This window comes from Anas acuta, chromosome 1 (genome assembly GCF_963932015.1).
Source record: "Anas acuta chromosome 1, bAnaAcu1.1, whole genome shotgun sequence".
NCBI lineage: Eukaryota > Metazoa > Chordata > Aves > Anseriformes > Anatidae > Anas > Anas acuta.
In genome coordinates, this window is record NC_088979.1 from 147,847,686 (window position 1) to 147,869,042 (window position 21,357).

The 21,357-nt window shown below is 37.5% G+C and overlaps 2 protein-coding genes across 4 annotated transcripts in view; one reads left to right on the top strand and one right to left on the bottom strand.

The window, feature by feature from the left end:
• WASHC4 (WASH complex subunit 4) overlaps positions 1 to 14,617 on the top strand; it is a 41,545-nt gene extending 26,928 nt beyond the window's left edge. Inside the window, exons 24-34 of one of the 3 annotated variants that reach the window (XM_068664424.1) lie at positions 27 to 131; positions 3,298 to 3,432; positions 4,230 to 4,338; positions 5,006 to 5,072; positions 5,806 to 5,892; positions 6,429 to 6,576; positions 8,167 to 8,263; positions 8,728 to 8,924; positions 9,901 to 10,000; positions 11,425 to 11,500; positions 12,166 to 14,617. In XM_068664424.1, the coding sequence (XP_068520525.1) occupies positions 27 to 131; positions 3,298 to 3,432; positions 4,230 to 4,338; positions 5,006 to 5,072; positions 5,806 to 5,892; positions 6,429 to 6,576; positions 8,167 to 8,263; positions 8,728 to 8,924; positions 9,901 to 10,000; positions 11,425 to 11,492 (1,113 nt within the window). In that variant the 3' untranslated portion in view covers positions 11,493 to 11,500; positions 12,166 to 14,617. Of the gene's footprint in view, positions 1 to 26; positions 132 to 3,297; positions 3,433 to 4,229; positions 4,339 to 5,005; positions 5,073 to 5,805; positions 5,893 to 6,428; positions 6,577 to 8,166; positions 8,264 to 8,727; positions 8,925 to 9,900; positions 10,001 to 11,424 lie in introns of all 3 variants that reach the window. The other 2 variants (XM_068664418.1, XM_068664408.1) reach the window with 2 other exon arrangements.
• Positions 14,618 to 14,695: 78 nt separating this feature from the next.
• Positions 14,696 to 21,357, bottom strand: part of APPL2 (adaptor protein, phosphotyrosine interacting with PH domain and leucine zipper 2) — a 37,682-nt gene continuing 31,020 nt past the window's right edge. The window contains exons 15-21 of the mRNA XM_068664438.1: positions 19,642 to 19,794; positions 19,485 to 19,537; positions 18,477 to 18,651; positions 17,790 to 17,826; positions 17,523 to 17,663; positions 16,760 to 16,807; positions 14,696 to 16,216 (exon numbers count right to left, since the gene is read on the bottom strand). Of these exons, the coding sequence (XP_068520539.1) occupies positions 16,088 to 16,216; positions 16,760 to 16,807; positions 17,523 to 17,663; positions 17,790 to 17,826; positions 18,477 to 18,651; positions 19,485 to 19,537; positions 19,642 to 19,794 (736 nt within the window). The 3' untranslated portion in view covers positions 14,696 to 16,087. The remainder of the gene's footprint in view (positions 16,217 to 16,759; positions 16,808 to 17,522; positions 17,664 to 17,789; positions 17,827 to 18,476; positions 18,652 to 19,484; positions 19,538 to 19,641; positions 19,795 to 21,357) is intronic.

Below are 21,357 nucleotides of genomic sequence, written 5' to 3' on the forward strand. Positions count from 1 at the left end.
ATGTTTTTCCCCTCCACCTATTCCAGATCTTCATTGAAAGAACTAGTAATAACAAACACTTGAACACTATTAATATTCGACACATTGCTAATTCAATTAGAACTCATGGAACAGGAATCATGAACACAACAGTGAGTATATTTTGCATATTTGTTGGATTATTTTTTTCCTCAATTCCTCTTCTCAATAGCGCACAAAAGTGTACTGCTTAAGTGCACGAGTGATGATCCAAGCTCCTGTATTTCCCAGTGGCTTATTTGATTGTGCAGTTCTAGTAATGTGAAAATAATGGTTTTTGAGTATGAAAAAAGCAAATCAGTTCTTGGACAATACAAATTCCTATTGTAAAATCTCTTGGGAGTTCTGTCACTTCTGGTTGCTACATAGAAGTTGATGAAGGGATCTGTAAACACATCTAATAAGATACAGATGTTCTGGTAGGACTGTGACCTTCAATAAACATGAAAATAAACTAATAAACTAACAGAGTATTCTGATTCCTAAGTTGCTGCTTATTGATACTTAATAGGCAGATACTCTTACTGTACTTAAAGCAAATCTAGCAGATATGAAATGTTAATTTTAAGTTGATCTTATAATCATTAAGCTTAAACATCAGCTTTTGAGTGTTTGAAGTAAAGCTGCAGATCTATGACAATTTGCTGAATATCTGTAGTGAAGATGGTCACTTTAACTGGTAGAAGGCATTCACCTCTTTGCACGTTAAATGAGGGCACTTCCCACAGCTTGCTCACTACAGCAGGAGTTTATCATTGTGGTCCTCAGATTTGGATACAGTGCCAACGTTCAGTTTAGTTTCTTTTCAGGTTGGTAATTTCAAGTCTTCTGCTCAACTTCTTTCTACCTCTTTGCTGCTTTGTTTTTCTCTCTTCTGGCTCCATTTAAAAATAAAAGGGGCGGAGGACTTGCTGAATATTTAACTCACTCACAAGTAATTTTAAGTGGAAGTAATAGAATCATAAAATAGTTTGTGTTAGAAGGTACCATCAAAAATAATTTAATCCAGTGCCCTTGTCATGGATGTGGACATCTTTCACTAGATCAGGCTGCTCAAAGCCCCATCCAGCCTGGCCTAGAACAGTTCCAGAGATGGGATATCCACAATTTCTCTGGACTACCTGTTTCAGTGTCTCACCACCCTCACAGTTTTAAAAATAAATAAATAATTTCTGATATCTAAACTAAATCTACCCTCTTTCAATTTAAAACCACTCTGATTAAAAAAAAAAAAAGTCTTTCTCCATCTTTCTTAAAAGCTCTCTTTATACGTTGAAAGGTCACAATAATGCCTTCGCAGAGCCTTTTCCTTTCAGGCTGAGGGAGCTGTGCACTTCTTCTTATGTTTTAGTTTGACCTTACTCAGCTATGCTGGTCTCTGGCGTATCTTGCCTGATGGGAATTACACACGGGAATCAAGAGCTCTTGTGCTCTAAGAAAATGTCTTTAAGCAACTGCCAGCTCTATTCTGCTCCTTTGTCCCTGAGGGCAGTTTCCCAGTGGATCCCATCCGCTAATTCCTTGAACTGAAAGTTTGTATTCCTAAAATTCAGGGTCTTGACTTTACTCTTTGCGTGGCCTGTATCCCTCTGGATCCTAAATTCCACCAGGGCATGATCACTGCATGCCCAGGCTGTGCCAGATCTTGACCTTTCTAATTAGCTCATTTGTGTTGATAAGCAGTGGGTCAAGAGATGCTTTTCTTCTGGTTGGGCTATCTTATCACCTGGATTAAGAAACTATCCTGGACGTGTTCCAAGAGTCTCAGGGACTGCTTATAGCTTGCTGTGCTGCTTTTTCAGCAGTTGTCAAGATGATTTTAGTCCTCTAAAAGGATCAGAGCCTGCGAGTATGGTGCTTGCTGTAGTCAAAGAAAGAAAGCTTCATCAGCATCATCCCCTTGACTGGGTGGCCTGTAATGAATGCCGCCCGTGAGGTTTCCTTGGACTTGGCCTCTAATTTTCACCTACAAGTTCTATACCTTTTCATCACTGTTTCTCAGACAGCTCTCTGCAATCTTTTTTTTTTTTGTTCGTTTGATTTTTGTTACATAGAAGACAATCCCCCTGCCTCTCCTCCCTTGCCTGTCCCTTCTGAACAGTTTATAGCCATGGACTGCAGTGCTTCAATTGTATGATTTGTCCTGCAAAGTTTCAGTGATAACAATTAGATCACAGCTTTTTAACTGCTCTGACTTCCAACTCCCCTCATTTGTTACCCACGCAGTGTACATTGATACAGATGCACTTCAGTCAGGCTGTTTACCACATTGCCTTTTTAGAGGAACAAGCCTTAATTCCTCTTCCATTTCACATGTGTTTCCCTGTTTGTTCCTAATACATCAGCAGCCTCTGGATCTTCTCTGTTACACAAAACTCCACCTCCTTCTCCTCCTAAGCCTAGTTTAAAGTTCTCTTAGAAGTTGGGCCAGCTTGTTGGCAAGAGAGCTCTTGCTCCTTGTGGACAGGTGAATCCCATCAGCTCCCAGCAGACATGGTTTCTCAAAGGTAGATCCACAGTCATTGAAGCCAAATCCTTTAGCATGGCACCAGCTACACAAGTGATGAGGAGCATAAGGTTTTCATGCTTCCTTGCACTTTGAGAAATAACTTTCTTTGCACTGTTCTTCTGGGAATGATTTTGTTAGTGGAATAGTTAATCATGGGGGTTTTGGTTACTCAGAAAGTTGTCTTATTACTTGCTTTATTTCCAAGTGATGTGGATTTTGCTGCTTTATTTACGTATGATCATCATTAAAGCTTTTTATGCAAAGAGGAGAAATAAATGAGATACATAGGATGGAAGTGTACTTGCATCTTATGGGAGAGGATTTTAGAAAATTTTGAGAAAGTGAAAAGGTATGTTGGGACAGTATGCAGATTCCATTACTTGAAGAATGAGGAAGTTGAGCATGTCTGATGCCCTTTTCAACTTAAAATACTTGTATTGTTTCAAAAAGACGGTTACAGGATATTCCAGACAGAAAATAATGGCCGTTTGGGGCAGGTCATAGAATTGAAATAGCTAATCTGTTCCTTGATCCCTGTGCCCTTCCTGGAAGACAGTAGGTCTTCCTGGAGAAGGTTTTTTCTTTATTCTTTAAAGCAGTGAAATAGATAAGTTCAGAATAACAAAATGAGATAAACTGAGAAATAGATTCCTTTTTTCAAAGTTACATTGCTATAAATACAAGTTGTTTTGGAAGCTACAGAGCAGGGGTCGCTAGAGGTGTGTGTTACTCTGCCAACTTTCTTGATTTGACTTTTTTTTTTTTTCTAGGTCAACTTCACTTACCAGTTTTTGAGGAAAAAATTTTATATTTTTAGCCAGTTCATGTATGATGAACATATCAAATCCAGACTTATCAAGGACATAAGATTCTTCAGGGAAGTCAAGGATCAAAATGATCACAAGGTATAGTAATTTTCGAAGGATTGAGAGTAACCTAGCTGAAAGAAGCACTTCTTTCACATGTCTAAAGATGGACTAAACTCTGCATAACACGTCACAACTTTTCCATTATTTAAACATATAATTCCAGGCAAAATGAAAGCTTTTGTCCTAGCACAATAGAATGCTTTGAATTTCTGTACCCAGGGTGGTTTGGCTTCATTCTGTTTCCTCCGTGAATATTTTCTTTGATGTTATGGAGTTGATTAAAATTATTCTGTAAGCAACCTGAAAACATTAATTTGCTGCACTTGTGGTTGATTAGAGGCTCTAAGCTTTATGTTCTAATCATGCTAAACAGTTGCTATCAGTTTTGAATAATAAGATTATTCAGGTAGAATCCAAAATGATATGGACATATGACATTTATTCAAGTAAGTCAAATTTTGAGGACTAGGGTCTGATTTCCTATGCTGGAAAACTGATTTCTCAAAAATGTGACATGCGATGTATTTCAGTAAAATATGCTGTCAGCTTCTTCACATGTCAAATGTTTGTTTTTTTTTTTTTCTTGTAGGAATACATTCTTGTTCACAGTAACATTTCTATTTCATTTTTCATCTCGCAGAAGTGACTTGTCAAATGATTTTTACAAACTAATAGAAACAGGCAGGTGTATAATTAAAAAAAAAAAAAGCTGAAGCTGTCACTGTGAGGTAGGGATGCACTGCAAATAGAATAGTATTGACATGATATAAAAATAGAATTTGTTAAGATTTGGCAGGGTTTTTTACAAATTACTATAATCTTTTTTTTTGTAGTATCCATTTGAAAGAGCAGATAAATTCAACAGAGGCATCAGAAAACTTGGAATAACCCCAGATGGCCAGAGCTACCTTGACCAGTTCAGACAACTCATAAGTCAAATCGGTATGAAACACTAAGACAATCTTATAAATGTTAGTAAATGGAAGAAGTCTTCATAGTCTTGTAACTGAACTCTTAGCACAGGCTAAAACTAGTCAGATGGGAAGTGCTTCACTTGTACCCAGGGAAAATAAATACCTGTTATCTAATGGCACAGAAATGGGCCTTGCATGTCATAATATAAAATGTATCTACATCTTGCATAGAACCTAGTTTCCTTTTAGGTTCTCCTTTTCTTTAGGGAAGTGACTTTTATCCAGATTGAGTATATTTCCTGGTAAAAGACTCTTGACATTTTTCAGAAAAAGGCCATTGATACTGCAGATGTGTAGGACTGATCTGAACTTGTATGTACTCAACGTGCCTGGAGGAAAGATTTTGTACTATTTGGCCCTTAGGCTATCATGCAAGTGAGCTCAACATTGCTAGATGATGATTTTGTGTTTTACTCATCTAGACAGATGAATAATCATCTTTTGACATCAGTTTTCAATGTAATGTCTTATCTTTTTTTGTTTTAACTCTGCAAAGAAACTGTTTTAAAAGCTGAAATACCATTTGGAAACTTTAATTCACATTTCAGAGCTTGTAGGAATGCTGAAGTATGTGTATACATGTATATATATTTAATAGTTATAAATTCCTTCTGTTTTTTTTCTTGTTTTTAAAGGCAATGCTATGGGTTATGTCCGAATGATAAGATCTGGTGGACTTCACTGCTGTAGTAGTGCAATTAGGTACTTCCACAAATACTTGATTTTTCTGTTTAATCTTGCTCATTCCTTTGCTCTCTATTTGTGGTGATGTTCCCTTGAAAAGGTTCTCACCCACCTGCCGTAAATTTATTATTTGATTAAATATTTAAGAAATCCATTTTTATTCCTTCGTTGCAGTAGAATTACCAAAAATACTGCCTGGATTCAGGCCTGCTCAATGGTTGCCTTAAAACACCACAAATCAAAAAAATTATATGCAAATACAATGGAAAAGAATTAATAGAATGTGTATATAAGCCAGTAGTTCATCATTAAGAAATTCCTGATGTTAGTCACTTCAAGAAAGTGCGTTAAAAGAAGAATAGGACTAATCTTGAAGAACTTAAAATTGAAATTAACACTTCCTTGATACAATCATCTATCTATATGTAAAGAAGTATATAAGGTCATTAATCTAGTGATTTTATGTATCAACAAATAGTTGTTTTTCTTGCAAATGTTAATAAATTTATAGTTGTCAAGGACAAGTGTTAGAGAAAGGAGATGGTAGGCTGGTAAAAGTAGTATAAATAATTTTGTGTGTATTTAGAAGTGGATTTAACAGGACTCAGATGAGAATAGAATGGCAGATAAGATAAAACTTAAACAAGTAGTTTGAGCCCAGAAGGCTAAATTAAATATACTATAAATTATGTTAGCTACTTCAGTGAATGTAACCAGGTGAAGATAATCCTAACAAACAGTAAGTTTTCAGGTTTGTTCCTGATCTGGAAGACATTGTTAATTTTGAAGAGCTGGTGAAAGAAGAAGGACTCTCAGAAGAAACACAGAAAGCAGCAAGGTACCCTAATATCCTGCTTTGAGGTCTGGGGCAGGGTTGGGATGAGAGAGTTAGAATTCTAAAGCTGTAAATGCAACTGTTGGCTGCTTGTGTGTGTGCACGTGTTAAGTTAAACTAATTTTATGCAAAAATGTGTTAAAAGCAGAGAAAATACAAGCAGTTTTAAAAATGAATATAAAGTGTCATTTGTACTAAGAGACGTGTTACAGAATCTGGTTTCTTGATGATGTATTTGTGATTTAAAGGCTAACAAGTGTTTCTCACCACATGTCTGACATCTTTGTTTTTTTAATATTCAGGGCTTTGGGGGGGGTGGGAAGCAAAAACAAGTATTCTATAGAACACTTTTGAGGAAAATAAATCAGACTATATCATTGAAAGTAGTTGTAGAGGCCAAGTGTCATCTTGGACTGTCTGGTCAGAATACTGGGTTGTAGGTGTAGCCAAAGGGTGAAGAGGGCATTTTTACTTGGAGAGACGAGTAAGTAAACAAACTTGTAGCAGAAAACAGGTAACACATTGCTCATCCTTTGCAGGCAGTTGGACTCTGTCCTCAGTGACCTCACTCGTAACTTTGCAGAAGGAACGGAATACTTTAAAATGCTTGTGGATGTCTTTGCTCCTGAATTCCGCAGCCCAAAGAATATGCACTTGCGGAACTTCTATATAATTGTTCCCCCACTGGTTAGTATTTTCATTGTTTGTACCAATACTTAACAAAAAGAAGTCTAAGTCTCTGTTTCCATATTTTGTTTATGACTACTGATTAACATGTCTTGCTTTTTTCCCTGATTATGAGTAGAACTGTGTTGAGAACTGTTTTGCTGGTAGTTGTCCAAAGCCTTGTTTTTCTTTTCAGTTCCATCTGAAGGCCTAAATGGTCTAAACAGATTAATTGCATGGTAGGTATAACATGCCATTTGGTGTGGTTTAACCCTGGCAGACAGCTCAGCACCATACAGCCTTCACTTCCCCTACAGTGGGGAGAGAATTGCAAAGGTAAAATTGCGAGAACTCTTGGGTAGAGCATAAGACAGTTCAATAGGTAAAGCAAAAGCTGTGCACACAAGCAAAACCAAACAAGGAATCCACTTGCTACTTCCCATCAGCAGGCAGGTGTGTCCTTACAGGAAAGCAGGGCTCATCATGTGTAACAGTTTCTTGGGAAGACAAACACCGTCACTCCAAATGTGTCCCTCTCCTCCTCCTTTCCCCTCAGCTTCTGTTGCTGAGCATGATGCCATGTGTTATGGACCATAACATTCCATGTGTTTGGGCATTTGGGGTCAGCTGTTTTGGCTCTGGCACTTCCCAGCTTCTCATGCACACCCAGGGCAGCATCAGAAGTTGAAAAGTCATTCACTCTGTGCAGGCACTGCTCTGCGACAGTGAAAACAGCAGTGTGTTATCAACACGATTTCCATTCTAAATTGAAACCACCACCCTATATCAGCTACTATGAAGAAAATTAACTGTCCCAGCCAAAACCAGAACACCATTTTAGAAACTAATTTTAGAATGTAAGATAAATATTTGCCATGAATTTGTTAAAACTGAGAATATGAGTATGTCATGGTGATAGATGTGAAGGACAGTAAAAGGCTAAGGCAAACACTTTGTTCTTTTTGATTCCAATTTGTGGATATTTTTCTGATTAACACAGTTTCAAGAAAATGCCATCATTTGATGAAAATGGAACGCATTTCAGTGTAGTTAAATTGAAAGTGTTTTGTAGTATTTTAAGAAATTGTTAATGTACTCAGGTTTACATGTCTCAGAGTAGCTACTGCATACAGACACATACCCATTGCTTAATACTACTGCCTGGATCTGTTGTTCAGCATCATTGCAAGTGTAAGACTGTCTTCTTATAAATTTCTAAATAAAGTGATATCCTACTGTTTTAAAGCAACAGTGTGTTATCTTTAAGCTTTCCAGGAATGCTGGTTATTCTAATTATCCTTTATTTATGTACATGTTTATCTTTAATCAACAACAGACTGCTAAGTAATAGTCTTGACAAGAACAGCAGATGTACCTTATGTTTTCACTTATGCAAATGTTTTCCAAAACTTAACTTTCTTCCCCAAAATTCTAGAAAAAGGACAAATTTTTCTAAAAAAAAAAAAAAATTCCTCGTGATTGGAGACACAATTAGCATAGATAGTGGCATAGAACTATATTTCTATCTAACAGCATGTCAGTATGTGAATCTTTTTCTTTTTTTTTTTTATGTCTGCTGATGACTCCAAGACATTTTTTTCACTCTTTCAGACCCTCAATTTTGTAGAGCATTCAATCAGTTGTAAGGAGAAGTTGAATAAGAAGAATAAAAGTGGAGCAGCTTTCACTGATGATGGCTTTGCCATGGGTAAGTTTCAGCTTGCTGACTAGCATTTAGGTAAGCCAACATAATGGATATTTGGAAGAACAGTTTGTCTTTTATGTGTGTTCCCATAATATAAATTTGGATTGTCTTGGCTCTAGTACAGTGGACTTGGGGGCAATTTTGTTCAGAATCTCTTAAGCATGGAGTAATTGGTTATGGCAGCAGCCAGTTTTGTCATATGTCAGTACTCCCTGGTTTCTTTCAAAGCCTGCAGGTCTCAGCAGATCAGAATTCATGCAAGTCTTTGGATAAGCTGTAAGGCTTGTAAAAATTGAAGCTTGTTCTTTATTATGATTCTTTTTCCTGTTAGATTGAATTGTAAATAAATTGCAATTTAAATTCTAATTGCATGGAAATTATCAGTTTAAACTGATCCATTAATAACATTCACAAAATGTTTTATAAATTGCATGTTGACTTGGCACATGGTTTGTTAATTACTATAGGTGTGGCTTACATTCTGAAGCTTTTGGATCAGTACCAGGAGTTTGATTCCCTGCACTGGTTCCAGTCTGTTAGAGAGAAGTATGTGAAGGAAATAAGAGCAGTAGCTAAGCAACAGAATGTGCAGTCCAGTAATCAAGATGAAAAACTACTGCAAACTATGAACCTTACTCACAAGCGACTGGAAGTTTGCTTACAGGTATAGCATGGGTCTAGTTCTGTTATGTGTTGAGTTCAGCACAGTTCAGGGAGCTTGTTTCTAAAGAAGCTCATCAAGAACAAACAACATAAAGCATTGCCTAGAGCAACAGTGTTAAAAAACAAAACAATAAAGACTTGAGGTGTACTATCTGAAGGGATGTCATAAGCATTTGTGATATTTGTGTGAGTCAGGAATTTGAGTTGTTTGATTAGAAGGCTTTGTCCACTGGACAAAAATTGAATGCAACTGAAACCTAAATGTTTAAATCAGAGCGAATAACTTTTTTGTAAAATCTTAGTTATAGGAAATTTAACATAACGCTGTGAACCCTCAGTTGCTTGGGTGTTAATTCTCTGAATTACTGAGTTGAATGATGCATACCAGCTGTCAAACAGAAGAAAGATACACTTGAATTTTCAAGTGTAGTAGTTCAGGTTCTATCTGAGATATAAAAACCTGTCTCTCTCATTTTGCTTTTCATTTGAAGGGGTTATGGGACAAATCTGCAGATGTTTGTTTATAAATAGTTGGTGATTACATTCTGTAAAAGCACAGCTGTTGCTAGAATAGAGAAGCCCTGCATGACTGACACAAGCATGTATATCACTGAACCTTGTTTAGAAACTGATCTACCTTGCAGTCATCTAAATTATTGGTTGCATAGTTTTCCATGTGCAAGTTGTTTCAAATTCTCACTGTGGCTACAAACTTCACATCCAGCCCCAGTGGATTAGTCACAGATTTATTGCATCGATGCTGCTTTGCTTAAATTACTCTTTAAGGATTCTGGCTGACTTATGCTTTTTGTAAAATGCATGTGGAAAGGGTATGAATGGAGGAAGATTGTCAACAGAACATAAGTGATGTTGATACTGAAATCTAGTTGCCTTTGGTGCTTCTGAAGAATATTAATCTGTCTACAAAGTTTTTCTTGTGATGCACTGACACTTTTCTTCTGTATCTTTTTACTTAGGAATTTGAACTCCTTTATTTTTCATTAAGTAGTGCAAGAATTTTTTTCAGAGCAGATAAAACTGCAGCAGAAGAAAACCAGGAAAAGAAAGAAAAAGAAGGTGAGTGAATACTACGTGTAGACCACTTAGGTTCCCAAGAGTTTGTCTTAGTAGGGAAAATGTTCTTTTCTTTTTTTTCCATAATTGTTTTCTTGCTATTGAGTTGAATCAGTATTCCTGAGATAATTTTGAGGTTCAGGATGATTAAGTAGTCAAAAACAGCTCAAGAGGCCTTCTTTGGAAAAGTTAAATTTCAAGCTGGGCTTCTGGAAACAAACAAGCAAAACCTGGGACAGGGAGAATGCATACTTGCAGTAATATTAAATTCAGTAACTTTAGCATCATATTTACCCTCTCCATTGCTAATGTTGTTAGCAGTTTTTTTGCACAACCTTTGATGTGAAATTGGTGTTTTTCAACTGCTGTTTAGTAGCTGCTTTTCAACTTGCATAGGCAGATACTGTAGATACTATATGTGACTTTCACACGTGTAATATTTATTATATGTTTTGGTCTACCATCGAATTACATTCAAAGGGCAGGATGTCAATTTGTGATATATACTCTCTTGACTTAGGTAACATGGGAATTTTGCATTTTACATTCATGCTTATATAGTCTCCCTCATTATTTATGGGAAATTCTCTTGGGTTTGGAAAAATTCTTAAAGAAATGTGAAAGCTCCCAAAGATTACAATGTAGAAGTAGATATTCAGATGTAGATGTTCAGTCACAAGTTGCTTAGAAACTCAGTTCTCTCAGGGCTGAATGTAGTAGTGTTTTAAACAATGGAAACTAATTTACCAATTCCATTTAGTTCTGACAAAAGATACAAATAATCTTTGAGGTTACTGTTACTGATACAAAGATCACTTTTCTTCTGTACTAGGAAAACAGTTCATAAAGAAAAATCTTTTAGTATGAATTTATATTTGATGTTCAGTGGTGTTTCTCAAATAAATGTGCTATTCAAAAGCCAGCTATGAGCATTGTGGTGAGTAGGACTAGATATACTGTCCTGGCTTCTTTAGAAGAGCATTCTGTAGGATAGCAGTTACTTATAGTTCAAGTAAAATATTCACTGTCATGGTACATGTTCAGTTTTCTGAAAAATGTATTTTGTGGTGAGGAAAGCTATAAAGGCATACCAGGCTGGAAGATTTGAACATGGCTGTATCATTGCTTCCTACCACAATATTTAGACTTGCACTCTGCAAAATGTGTAAGCATGTATACGTAATCTTTACACAAGTAATCCTACTGATGAGAAGAAACCTTTCACCCCAAATAGAAATTTCTTCATAAGGCCAGGATCCTTTGTTCCACAAGGTCAGTTGATCCACAAGGTCAGTTAGCGTATGCTGACCGTGGAATAGTGTATCAAGTGCTTTATGAGATCAACGTGATACATGTGCTAAGGCTGTTTTTACTGCCTTGAGTAAAATGTTAAACATAATCCATGTCTCCAATTGTTATTTTTATAGAAGAAGCTGTTAAAACAAGCAATGGAGATCTTTCCAACTCTACGCCTGCAGATCCTGTTGTGAAATGATATGGCTGGTATGGGTGATAATTACTTACTCAGATAATTCATTTTCTTGTCAAAATTAGTAACACTCTATAGGGGTAAAAGCTCTGCATTTGACTTACTTGGTCTGTAAAACCCAATAGAAAATGTGTAATGGTATTACTAACATCCAATGAGGCTAGGTCTGTTTTTGTTCAGCTTTCCTTTAAAAACTCATATTTTTCAGGAGCTACTTATCTACAGCACTTTCTCTAGATTGAAAATAACTACATAAAATATAGCTTGGAGGTAGTTATTTTGAATTACAATTGTATATACCAAAAAAAAACTTTACTAATTTTTAGATGCTTTCTGGCATCTCTAACATACTATTAAAAAAAAAAAAAAAAGACTCATAGGCCATTGATCGAAGACTTGAACTTGTACATCTATCTGTTCAACAAGAAATAGAAAATTGAAGATACGGTGCAATATCTGTTGTCCAGATGCAGTCCTGTTGTATTTGCTTAATGCAGCCACAAATTACACTGTAGATGTAACAGTGTACGTTGTGAAGGTATGTTAAAGCTGTTGCACAATGTGGAAGTCCTTATTGTTTTATTCCACAAAACCTTATTATTAGTATGGGATTTGCACTCTGGGAGCTTAAGATCTTGCCAAGCACTTATTTTCCCCTAATCTTCCCCCCCTGTATCAGAGAAAGGGAAAACCAGAAGAGTTAAGATAACAAACTACTTTTCATTTCATGCTGAAGGTCTGATTTGCATCCACAGAAGTAAGGAAATCAAGAGCCAAGACAGAACCACAATCAGCTCTTCCTTTTATGACCAGACACTGTGTGATGAGTGTCTGTACCTATTAAGTGATCTTATACTTCATGAATATGTTGTGCCTAACTGCAAGTTTCAGCCTCAAATCTGTGTTTCTTAGCCTTTGTAGGTCTGTTGTATTGTCTGTGTTGTTAATACAGTCTTACATGCCTGGTTATTAACAATAATTGCACTGCAGGCTTCAGAAGCTGCTGAACACTGTGAGAACTCTGTATAAATTTTAACATCTGTTAATGCCTGCGAGTAGAGGTTTCTAGGTTGTACAAGAGTTAACTCAGATACCTGACTTAAGTAAATAGCTAGACTTAGCTTAAAAGTAAACACCAGTTCCATTAAAAGATTCTCTTGTGTTTTAATCTCCCAGAACATAACAGACTTCTAGGTTTTACTAGCTAGAAGAAACTACTCTAGTCAGCCTGAGAATTACCTTTTGGGTTTTGGCATTCTTAACTGTATTTTAAGACTGTACTTGAAAGCTTCTTTCATCTCTTCTTATTCCCTCCATCCTCCCCCCTCAAAAAAGTAATGCTTTAATATAAATGGTTCAGATTGCTCCCCTCACCCTTGTGTCACTAGCTAAGACAATTCCTGGCAGACTTTTTGATTCATTCTTTCCTGCCAGTCAGTTCAGCATTTGGAAAACTAGGACAAATTTTTTGTTGCAACTGGAGAGAGACCAGACTGATGGAAGTCCTTTCATTCTTTCATTGGCTCTGAAAACATGACCCAGAAGCTTTGTGGACTGTTCAAATCAGCTGGGCTCATTAAAGGTTTTGTTTGTTTGTTTTAACTGCAGAGACTGCCCTAAAAAATGCTGCATTACTTGATTTATTTTTGATAGTTTTTGTCATAATTTATGTATGCTTTCTTTTCTGACCAAATTGTGCCCGCACTGAACGCTCTCAGTAGTGTTGCTGAGAACAGCAGCAGCGGTCTGGCTGTTCCTGCTGATTTCCATCCTGTTGCAATTGCAGTGTACCTACTGCCATACTCCTATCTCATCCGGGAGCATGGAAGTTCCTCACTTGGAGTGGTCAGGCACTATCTTGATTCTGCAACAGCAGCAGACTCACGCATAGTGTTTGTTTCCCCCCCAGGATGGACCTGCTAGGTAGATACATCCAGTCAGGGCATTACCTGTGCTCTAATGAAGTCTGCATTTGTATCTTTCCTTCTCCCACGTTTTTTGGAAAGACCATCTCAGCTAGGTGATACTCCACAGTTATTAATGTGCGTATGATGGTGAACAAATTCATGTGGTTCTGGTAATGGAAATTCTACAGAGAAGACATGAGCTTATTTTTATAGAGTCCTGTTTGAGGTTGGGACCTGAATGTATACTATATGTGGCAAAAATATATACAAACAAATATGTACAGTGATAATAGAGCTATTCTTGCTAACACAGGATTGTAGTTTGTTATATTTACACTTTTTGTCATGTAGCAGCACATGGATACTGAAAGCTTTTCTCATCTGAAATACAAAGTTGGGTCCTGGTTTTGGATGGCACTCCTCTGTCCCAAGTATCTGGCAGGGGTGCAGAACTCTTGTTGTGGTGCTACTCTTTTCATTGCTTTTGCCCTCCTGCTCTGGTTTTAGGAACAAATTGGGCTCCAACAGGTTGGCTGGAGATGATGATGGATCTAAAATATATATTTAAAAAAATAATCCTCCAAACTAAACTGAGCGTGTTGCTCGCTCAAAATTCCCAGAGGTGATAAAGGGAAGTGAGGACGATGAGTTTTGCTGCAGGGACATAAAATGGATCTCTAGTTTTCTTTCTCCTTCAAGTCAGGGGCAGAACAGGCTGAAGGCCAGTCTACCTCCCTGAGAAGGCGGCTGCCACTGCTGCCCTCCTGTGCTTCGTCTTGTGATGAGGCTGTTCTAGGTGGAGGTGGTGGCAGCTGCTCCTCCAGAGGTCTTAAAACCTGCTTCTGATACGGTGCTGTGTCCTTTTATGCCAGAAGCCAGGGGGCTGCCTTGCCTTTCCTCCTTGTGGTAGGAGAAGGGTAGGGGAAGCAGAGCGCAGCTGATGCCCTCACTGCCTTTCAGTGCCTCCCTGGGAGGTGAAGTGCTGGTGTGTGTTCAGCTTTGCTTGAAGGGTAGGTTCCAGAGGTCCTAATTAGAAGTAAATTTGAGTTTCCACCTGATGTCCATCAACAACAGCTGTCTTCAGCTTCTCAGGTACAAAGGACCAAATGTAACAGTGTTTCCTAACTCATTGTACAAAAGGGTATTTTGTTACCTCAGTCTGGTTTGTGAGTAGAGTACCTTATGTACATACAACTGTTAATAAATGTAATTTTCAGAACCTCATTCTCAGTGTCTTCAGTAACAGCACTTCAGGAGGTTTTATTTTTTTTTTTAATACGACAGCTTCAACTTTTATTTAAGAAGAAGTGTTTGTGTCAGTTACTAACAGTTGTCTTCCATGGTTCTTACAAACATTTAACAACCAACTAAATGAATTTATTCCACATCAAACACTTGCAAACTGTAACTTTTCAGATGCTGTAGCACATACTGTTTACAGAAAACCTAGTTTCCTATTAAGTGCTTCAGAAGAGTTAAAGTCAGTTGAAGAACATCAGCTATTTGTTCCAGTTACCTTATCTTGATTAATATAAACAATGCCACATATGGATGGCCTCCTGCCTCCCCCCCGTACTCCTATTTATTTTTGTTCTTGCAAAATGCAGCTTCTCATGTTTTCAGGTTAAACTGGAGGGGACAAAAAATCTAAACTTATTAGCCAAGATATACAGCATTTAATTTCAGGAATGTACTGTGAAACTAGTCAATGTCCTATAGACTGATAATCTAGCATTTTATTGCTTAGCTTCTTAAAATCGAAGATTGCTGGTAGATTCTCCACTGTTGTACATCACCACAATGTTAAAAATACAAAGACCTCTATAAAAAGTACTTACTTGTCTTACAAGTTGTCTCTGGCAACTTAACAAACCTAACCGTAGAAAAACTGCACGCAGCTAACATGCCCCGCTTGTTGACTACTTCTGATGTTTGCATGTCAGTGGTTTTTAGAAGAATAAATCGAGGAGGTACAGTATGTCCATTACTTAATTACAGAATGTGAGTGCGGTCCCCATAAAGGTAAGAGTAGGCACTTAAATTTGTTTTGTAAGCTTATTCCAGATGCAATATAAAAATAGATTATATTAATAGGAAAAATTTAGTGTTTAACAAATTGTTTTGTAAATAGACTAGCACAAAAGATAAATCTTGTTACACTTAAACTAGACTAAAATAACTTCATCTGAAAATAAAGTAAATAGTGCATTTTTAACCTTCATTCAGATGCACAGAATCATGCAAACTATAAAAACTGACTATGGTAGGAAGTTTGAGGCCTGATGTTTTCTTTAAAGGAGCTGACAATTTACAACTTGTACTAATTTCAGCAGAAATGAAGGCTTCTCACTGTTAACCTGCAGAAGTAACATTAACCCTTTGTGGCTGACAGTTCGGCTGTCCGAACTGCCAGCAGCAAAGGACTAATGCTGAAACATCTCCTAAGATTGTCAGCTTCCCTGCCCCCCCTCTACACTACACATTCACAAATGCAAAAATTCCCAAAGGCCAAGGTTCTGCTGTTGTTTTGCTGTAAAGCCAGAGGAGACTCCACTGCAAAGACACCACATTCTCTCTAGCACGATGACGGAAGCTGGCCTTGAGCGTGCACAGATGATTTAAAAACTGAGCTTCTTGCGAAGACTCCCTGCTTTTCCTGCTCCCAGATAGGAGGTAGGAAAGGTCCAAGAGTTTTTATGCTTCTGATTCTTCCCCTTCTTCGTGTGTGGTTCCATCCTCTTCTGCCTGATCATTCAGAAGCATGAACTTTCCATCATTTGTTAATGGCACAGACTTCATCAGCTGAGCTAATGCTTCTGGGTCCTGAGGAAAAATAAAAAAAAAGAGGTAAACAGTATGGAAAAATTGGTCTTTTATTTTGAACTTTATATTGCTAAGAAAGACAAGGAGAAAACCTTTACTGTCTTGGTAAGTTGTCATATTTATGCTTATCGACTATGACTAAAACCTCATTCCTACAATCTCATTCCTACAATTTGTTCTGAAATCATAGCATCAAAAATATATATAAAGATGTAATGCCAATGCATGTAAGTACTCCTACACAACACTGAAGTGGAAAGTCTTCATGAGATTCTTTTTTTCTCCTAGGGGAGCAATGAATGTGAATTTCTAGAAATGAAACAGTAATGGCTGCAATTTGTACTTCATCCAAACACGTTTTTTTTTTCACACTTTGTCAAACTAAGTTTGCAGTTATGAGCTACCCTAGAGCCTGTTTTACATGCCTGCACAACTTTGTCATTATGAGTAGGGATGCTTTTTTCTTATGTACAGGAGAGCTACATGGACAGTGTCACCAAAAGCAGAAAAGACAGACATTTATGGGGAGTCAAACAAACTTACCTTCTGTGCCTCAGTGATTTCTTTTCCCAAGCTGATGGCGTAACAAATCTAGAAAGAGAAATGTATGTAAAGATCAGTTTTTTTTTGTTTTGTTACGGGTTTTGCTGCTTAATCAGGACTAAAACACAGAAGCATCGATGCAAACTTAGTTTTAAATACAGGTGTAAAAGGAGAGGTAGAAAACCAATTCACTGTAATAACTACATAAAAATAAAGCAGTCTTATTTCAAAGCTCTCTTAGAGATTAACTAAAGTTTATCTTTGTACTCATTTTTTTTTCAGTGTGTGAATTTTTATTCACTAAACTATTTCCAAACCTGGGAATTTCCCCCAGTATGCCTCAGAATGTTGTTTAAGAGAAAAATTCTTCAACATCTTCCTTATTTAGAAGTCTCTTATTACGAGACACACAGCAAGTGCCACAGTGCTGTTAACACAGCATGGCTGCCTTTTTGGTGAGAGCTTTCCAGCTGTATTTGTCTCAATATCACTGATAAATTCATTTTTTTTCAGTGTCACCTAGACGCAGACATGCTTTTCCATATCTCTTAATTTTGTATTAGCAATCTCCCCCTTTCCTTCCTGTAGCCAATGCAGCAGCACATACAACAGATTGGGGCCTTTTTAGACATAGGCCAATTCATGTTTACCTACTAAGAAATCTGGTTACTCTCCCTTCTGTAGTACTGTTTCCCAGATGTTTAAGCCAAGAAGCTTAGGACTTGTTTTCTAAATAAAGTATGTTGATAAACATTACACAAACCTTTTCTCCTTCTGTGTTGCTCTCAAAAACATACGCGCTCATGGAATCTTCTCCCGGAGTCTCACTGAGATGGACCACAAAGCCAATCAGTCTCCTGTTATCCTGATGAGCAGCAAACTGTGTCACAGTGGCAAGTTCAAACTGGAAAATAATAATAAAATTATTTTTTTAATCAGTATGTAGTTAGCTTGGTCCAGAGCTAAGATTCATGTGACTAAGTATGCAATGCTGTGGTAAAAAAAACAGATTCAAAACAAAGTTACTTACACTTATTCGTGTAACTTGAGTTTGAGGATCTATTAACCTGCAATTGTGTGTAGGGAGAAAAAGAAAGTAAATGCTTTTTAGAATGACTCCTAGCAGTAATTTCAAGGTGCTTTATAATAGTAAGGCAACCACTGAATCAGTTTTACAGATAAGGAAACACATGCACATAATCAAATGCTTTAGCCATGACTTCAAGTCAGTCAATGGCAAAATTCAACTCTAGACCCTGATTTTCTGCTGCTTTACCTCTTGGTCTCATCTTTCTGAATCACTAATTTGGTAAATATTCTGCCTGCATGAGCTAACACTGTATGTGTCTGCACTAAAATGCAACCCAGCTGAAGTGGACGTCTTGCATAGCCATATTCTACAGCAACAATACTGACACCAGGACAGCACAATGCCTCTCTCGCTGTTACTGCATAGGAGGTAAGAGAATCTCTCTATGCATTTTTCTTTTTGCATCTTTTCCTGCATGGTTGTAGGGTCTTAGAGCCCCACTGCACCCTACTAAATTTTGGTAGGATGTTCTTACAACAAGTCAGGAGGGTATTGCACTAAGTAAAGTGAATCTCAGGATCTTGCTCCCTGAAGGGTGCCTTCCTTGGAAAAAGAAAAATTACTAATCACAAATTGCACGAAGAAAACAATACTGACAAGAGAGAAGCCACAAAGATTTTACAGTACCTCAAGCTCTTGCTGGTGACCATGAGATGGGATTCAGTCATTCGGAAGATGTTATGAATGGCACGAGCAGCTAACACTTGTCTCATAGCTTCATAAATCACCTCACTTGTGTCATCTGACTGGACAGCCATAGATCCTAAAAACCGAACTACGAACATCTGCTGCAAGAGTGAATCTGGAAGATAAAAGGCATGACAATTTTCACTGTGCCACTCTGATTTGCCAGTAGCTGGAAAATACCCATGGAATTATTTTTTTCCTTTTAGGAAATTCAACAGTAAACTCCTGGGTGGTGACTGTGTGGGTGTTGGCTTCCTTCTATGAGCCAGGCGTTGCTCTGACCCAGTTTTAAACTGCCTGAACTGGCAGCAAGCAGGAAAAAACAATCACAGCTGCTCAGAAGCTGTAAAAACTGTAACTGGTCCTTTATGAATTGTTTGATTAGCCAGTGAAATTCACTTTGCTTGTCTTACGATCAGGTGGAGGGACCACAACACACAAACTGATAAATTGATGGTTTTGCATGAGCCTTAGCTGCTGACAAACTGATTATTTAAACTTGTATCCTCCTTGCTTTGATTTTCTGACCTTCTGACCCTACTGCAGGTGGTTCCAATGAGGTGTTCATTAAAGCCTTCCCTGCTTATTGACTATCACAGTAATTCTCTTATTTAGAATTACGTAGCCTATTTACAATTTTGTAGTCATTATGTGAAAAAGCTGTCATTTGATCTATCTCCCTTTATGGTTAGTGGTGAGCAAGGTAAAGCAGGATAAGCTCTGCTGACTGCTCAAGAGCTACAAGAGCTGTGTCTATGTTGATGTTTGTCTTCATAGGCAGTGTTATTTAAAAGACAGGCTTCTGAACGTAACTAGCTTCAACTGTGCTACAGGTTGTTTCTGCTGCTCTCTGATGTCAGGTCTTTCCCTAAGAGACACTGGATAGGCTGACAGCTCAATTATGCCTAATATCATGACTAATTTTATCTGGAAAAATGCAGCACTGACCTTCTTCCTCATTTTTGCTACTGTCTTCGGATTCCCCAAATGGGTTTGCACGCCTGTGAAATAAGAATAAAAACTGGTCACCACATACAAGTGCTGTAATACCTAATATTCTCCTCTGAAATCACTCAAAGTGAACAACTCCTGTCTCTGACCATACCTGCCACCTCTGTTCTGGTCCAGGAATTCTGTGGCAGGCAGTACAATGTCAAACTGAATCGGTGTTCCAAGAGCAATGAGTTGTGTGGAGTCTTGAGCACCAGCTGATTCATTGGGCGTTGTTTTATCATTTTCTGTATTCCTTACATTCTGGCTAAAGTGAAAATGGAAAAAAAAAATTCAATCATTGGCACCATATCTTTGCTTTGGAATGGAGGCAAGATTTCCAAAGATCCAAAAGAATCCAAAGTAGATTGAACCAGCATTCATTAACATAAATAAGAGTATTTTATTTACCCATTCCTGAGGTCTCTAATAAAATCCTCATTCTATTTTTTATACCTAAAATTACTGGGGGAAAAAGTAAATAGTGGTATATGAAACCTGAACACAGCCCAACTCTGTGTGGACTGACAGGAAATAGGTTGCTATTGGCCTCCCTGCCCTCTGGTGGCCGTGTTTACGGTCACATTACCGGTGCAAACAGCAGAGACCTGGATTTGTTTCTGAACTCTTCCTTAAATGGTGATCCTGACATATTTTTGAGATCTTATTTGGCCACAAGCTTGTTTCAAGGTGGTAGTTAACAAACAAGTGTCCTGAACCTTTTTCAAAGAGGATGAAATCGTAAGTTTCCTACAGCTACAGAAGTCGTAACTATACATGTCGCTACATACACACTGGTTTTACTAGCAACATCTTCTATTCTACAAAGTTGGTTGTATACCGTACATAATATGTATATACTATGACGTAAAAGTGACTTGTGAGATTAGTTGTCAATGAAATTGTTTGTTCCTTTGCACAGTAAAATGTCTGGTGATTGTTTTCTATGTATAAAATTCCAATCAAATTGGAACAGCTGTAACTCCTAATAAAATGGGAAAGAAAGTCACTTGACTGGCATTCCCCATACCCACTGAGGAACTTTGGAATCTAAAAGCAGTCACAATAAAGGGAATAATAAATCATAATAAAGGCATTGGTCTGAGAGACAGAAGATCTAGAAAAGGTTTGAATTTCTAGAAGAAAATACCTGAGCACGAATATACAATTTTTGACAAATCTTACAGAGAACGTTCTTTGTTTAGAAGTCAGCATGAAACAAACCTGCCCTATTTTTATTTATCACATTGCTGCTGAAAGCAGAAATTTAGTCAGGAATTTAGTCCAACACAAAGCTTGAAAGCCAACTCTGATCATGGAGCCTGAAGGATTCCTACTGGGCAAGATGCTGGGATTATTAACAAAACAGATACAGAGAAACCACACATAAAATACATATTTTGAATACAAGCATATCCTAGGGCACGATTAACAATTTTTGAAGGGGGTGTGTGTGGCAGGGAGATTTATTGATTGACCTGAACGAGCACAAGAGAACAATAGCAACTATTTTATCAGCCCTCACAAGGCATACTCCTGTGTCAGACTGACAGGAATTGGTTGCAGTGATGTGTAAGAATAAACTTATTTAAATGTATAGCAGGGGCTCTGCTGTATTATCCACATTACAAGTCATTCCCTCGCTGAAAAATGGTTACAAGTAAATCACTGTTTGTTTCAGAAGAAACAGCAAAAACAGAATGGCACCTACAAGGACCTTCAAAGCTGCAATGTGGAGCAATAAGCATTACCCTCGACACTTTGCATCTCTTCTGACTTTCAGTAGAAAACATCAGAAATAGGGAAATTTTCTGGAAATACAAAAGGTTTG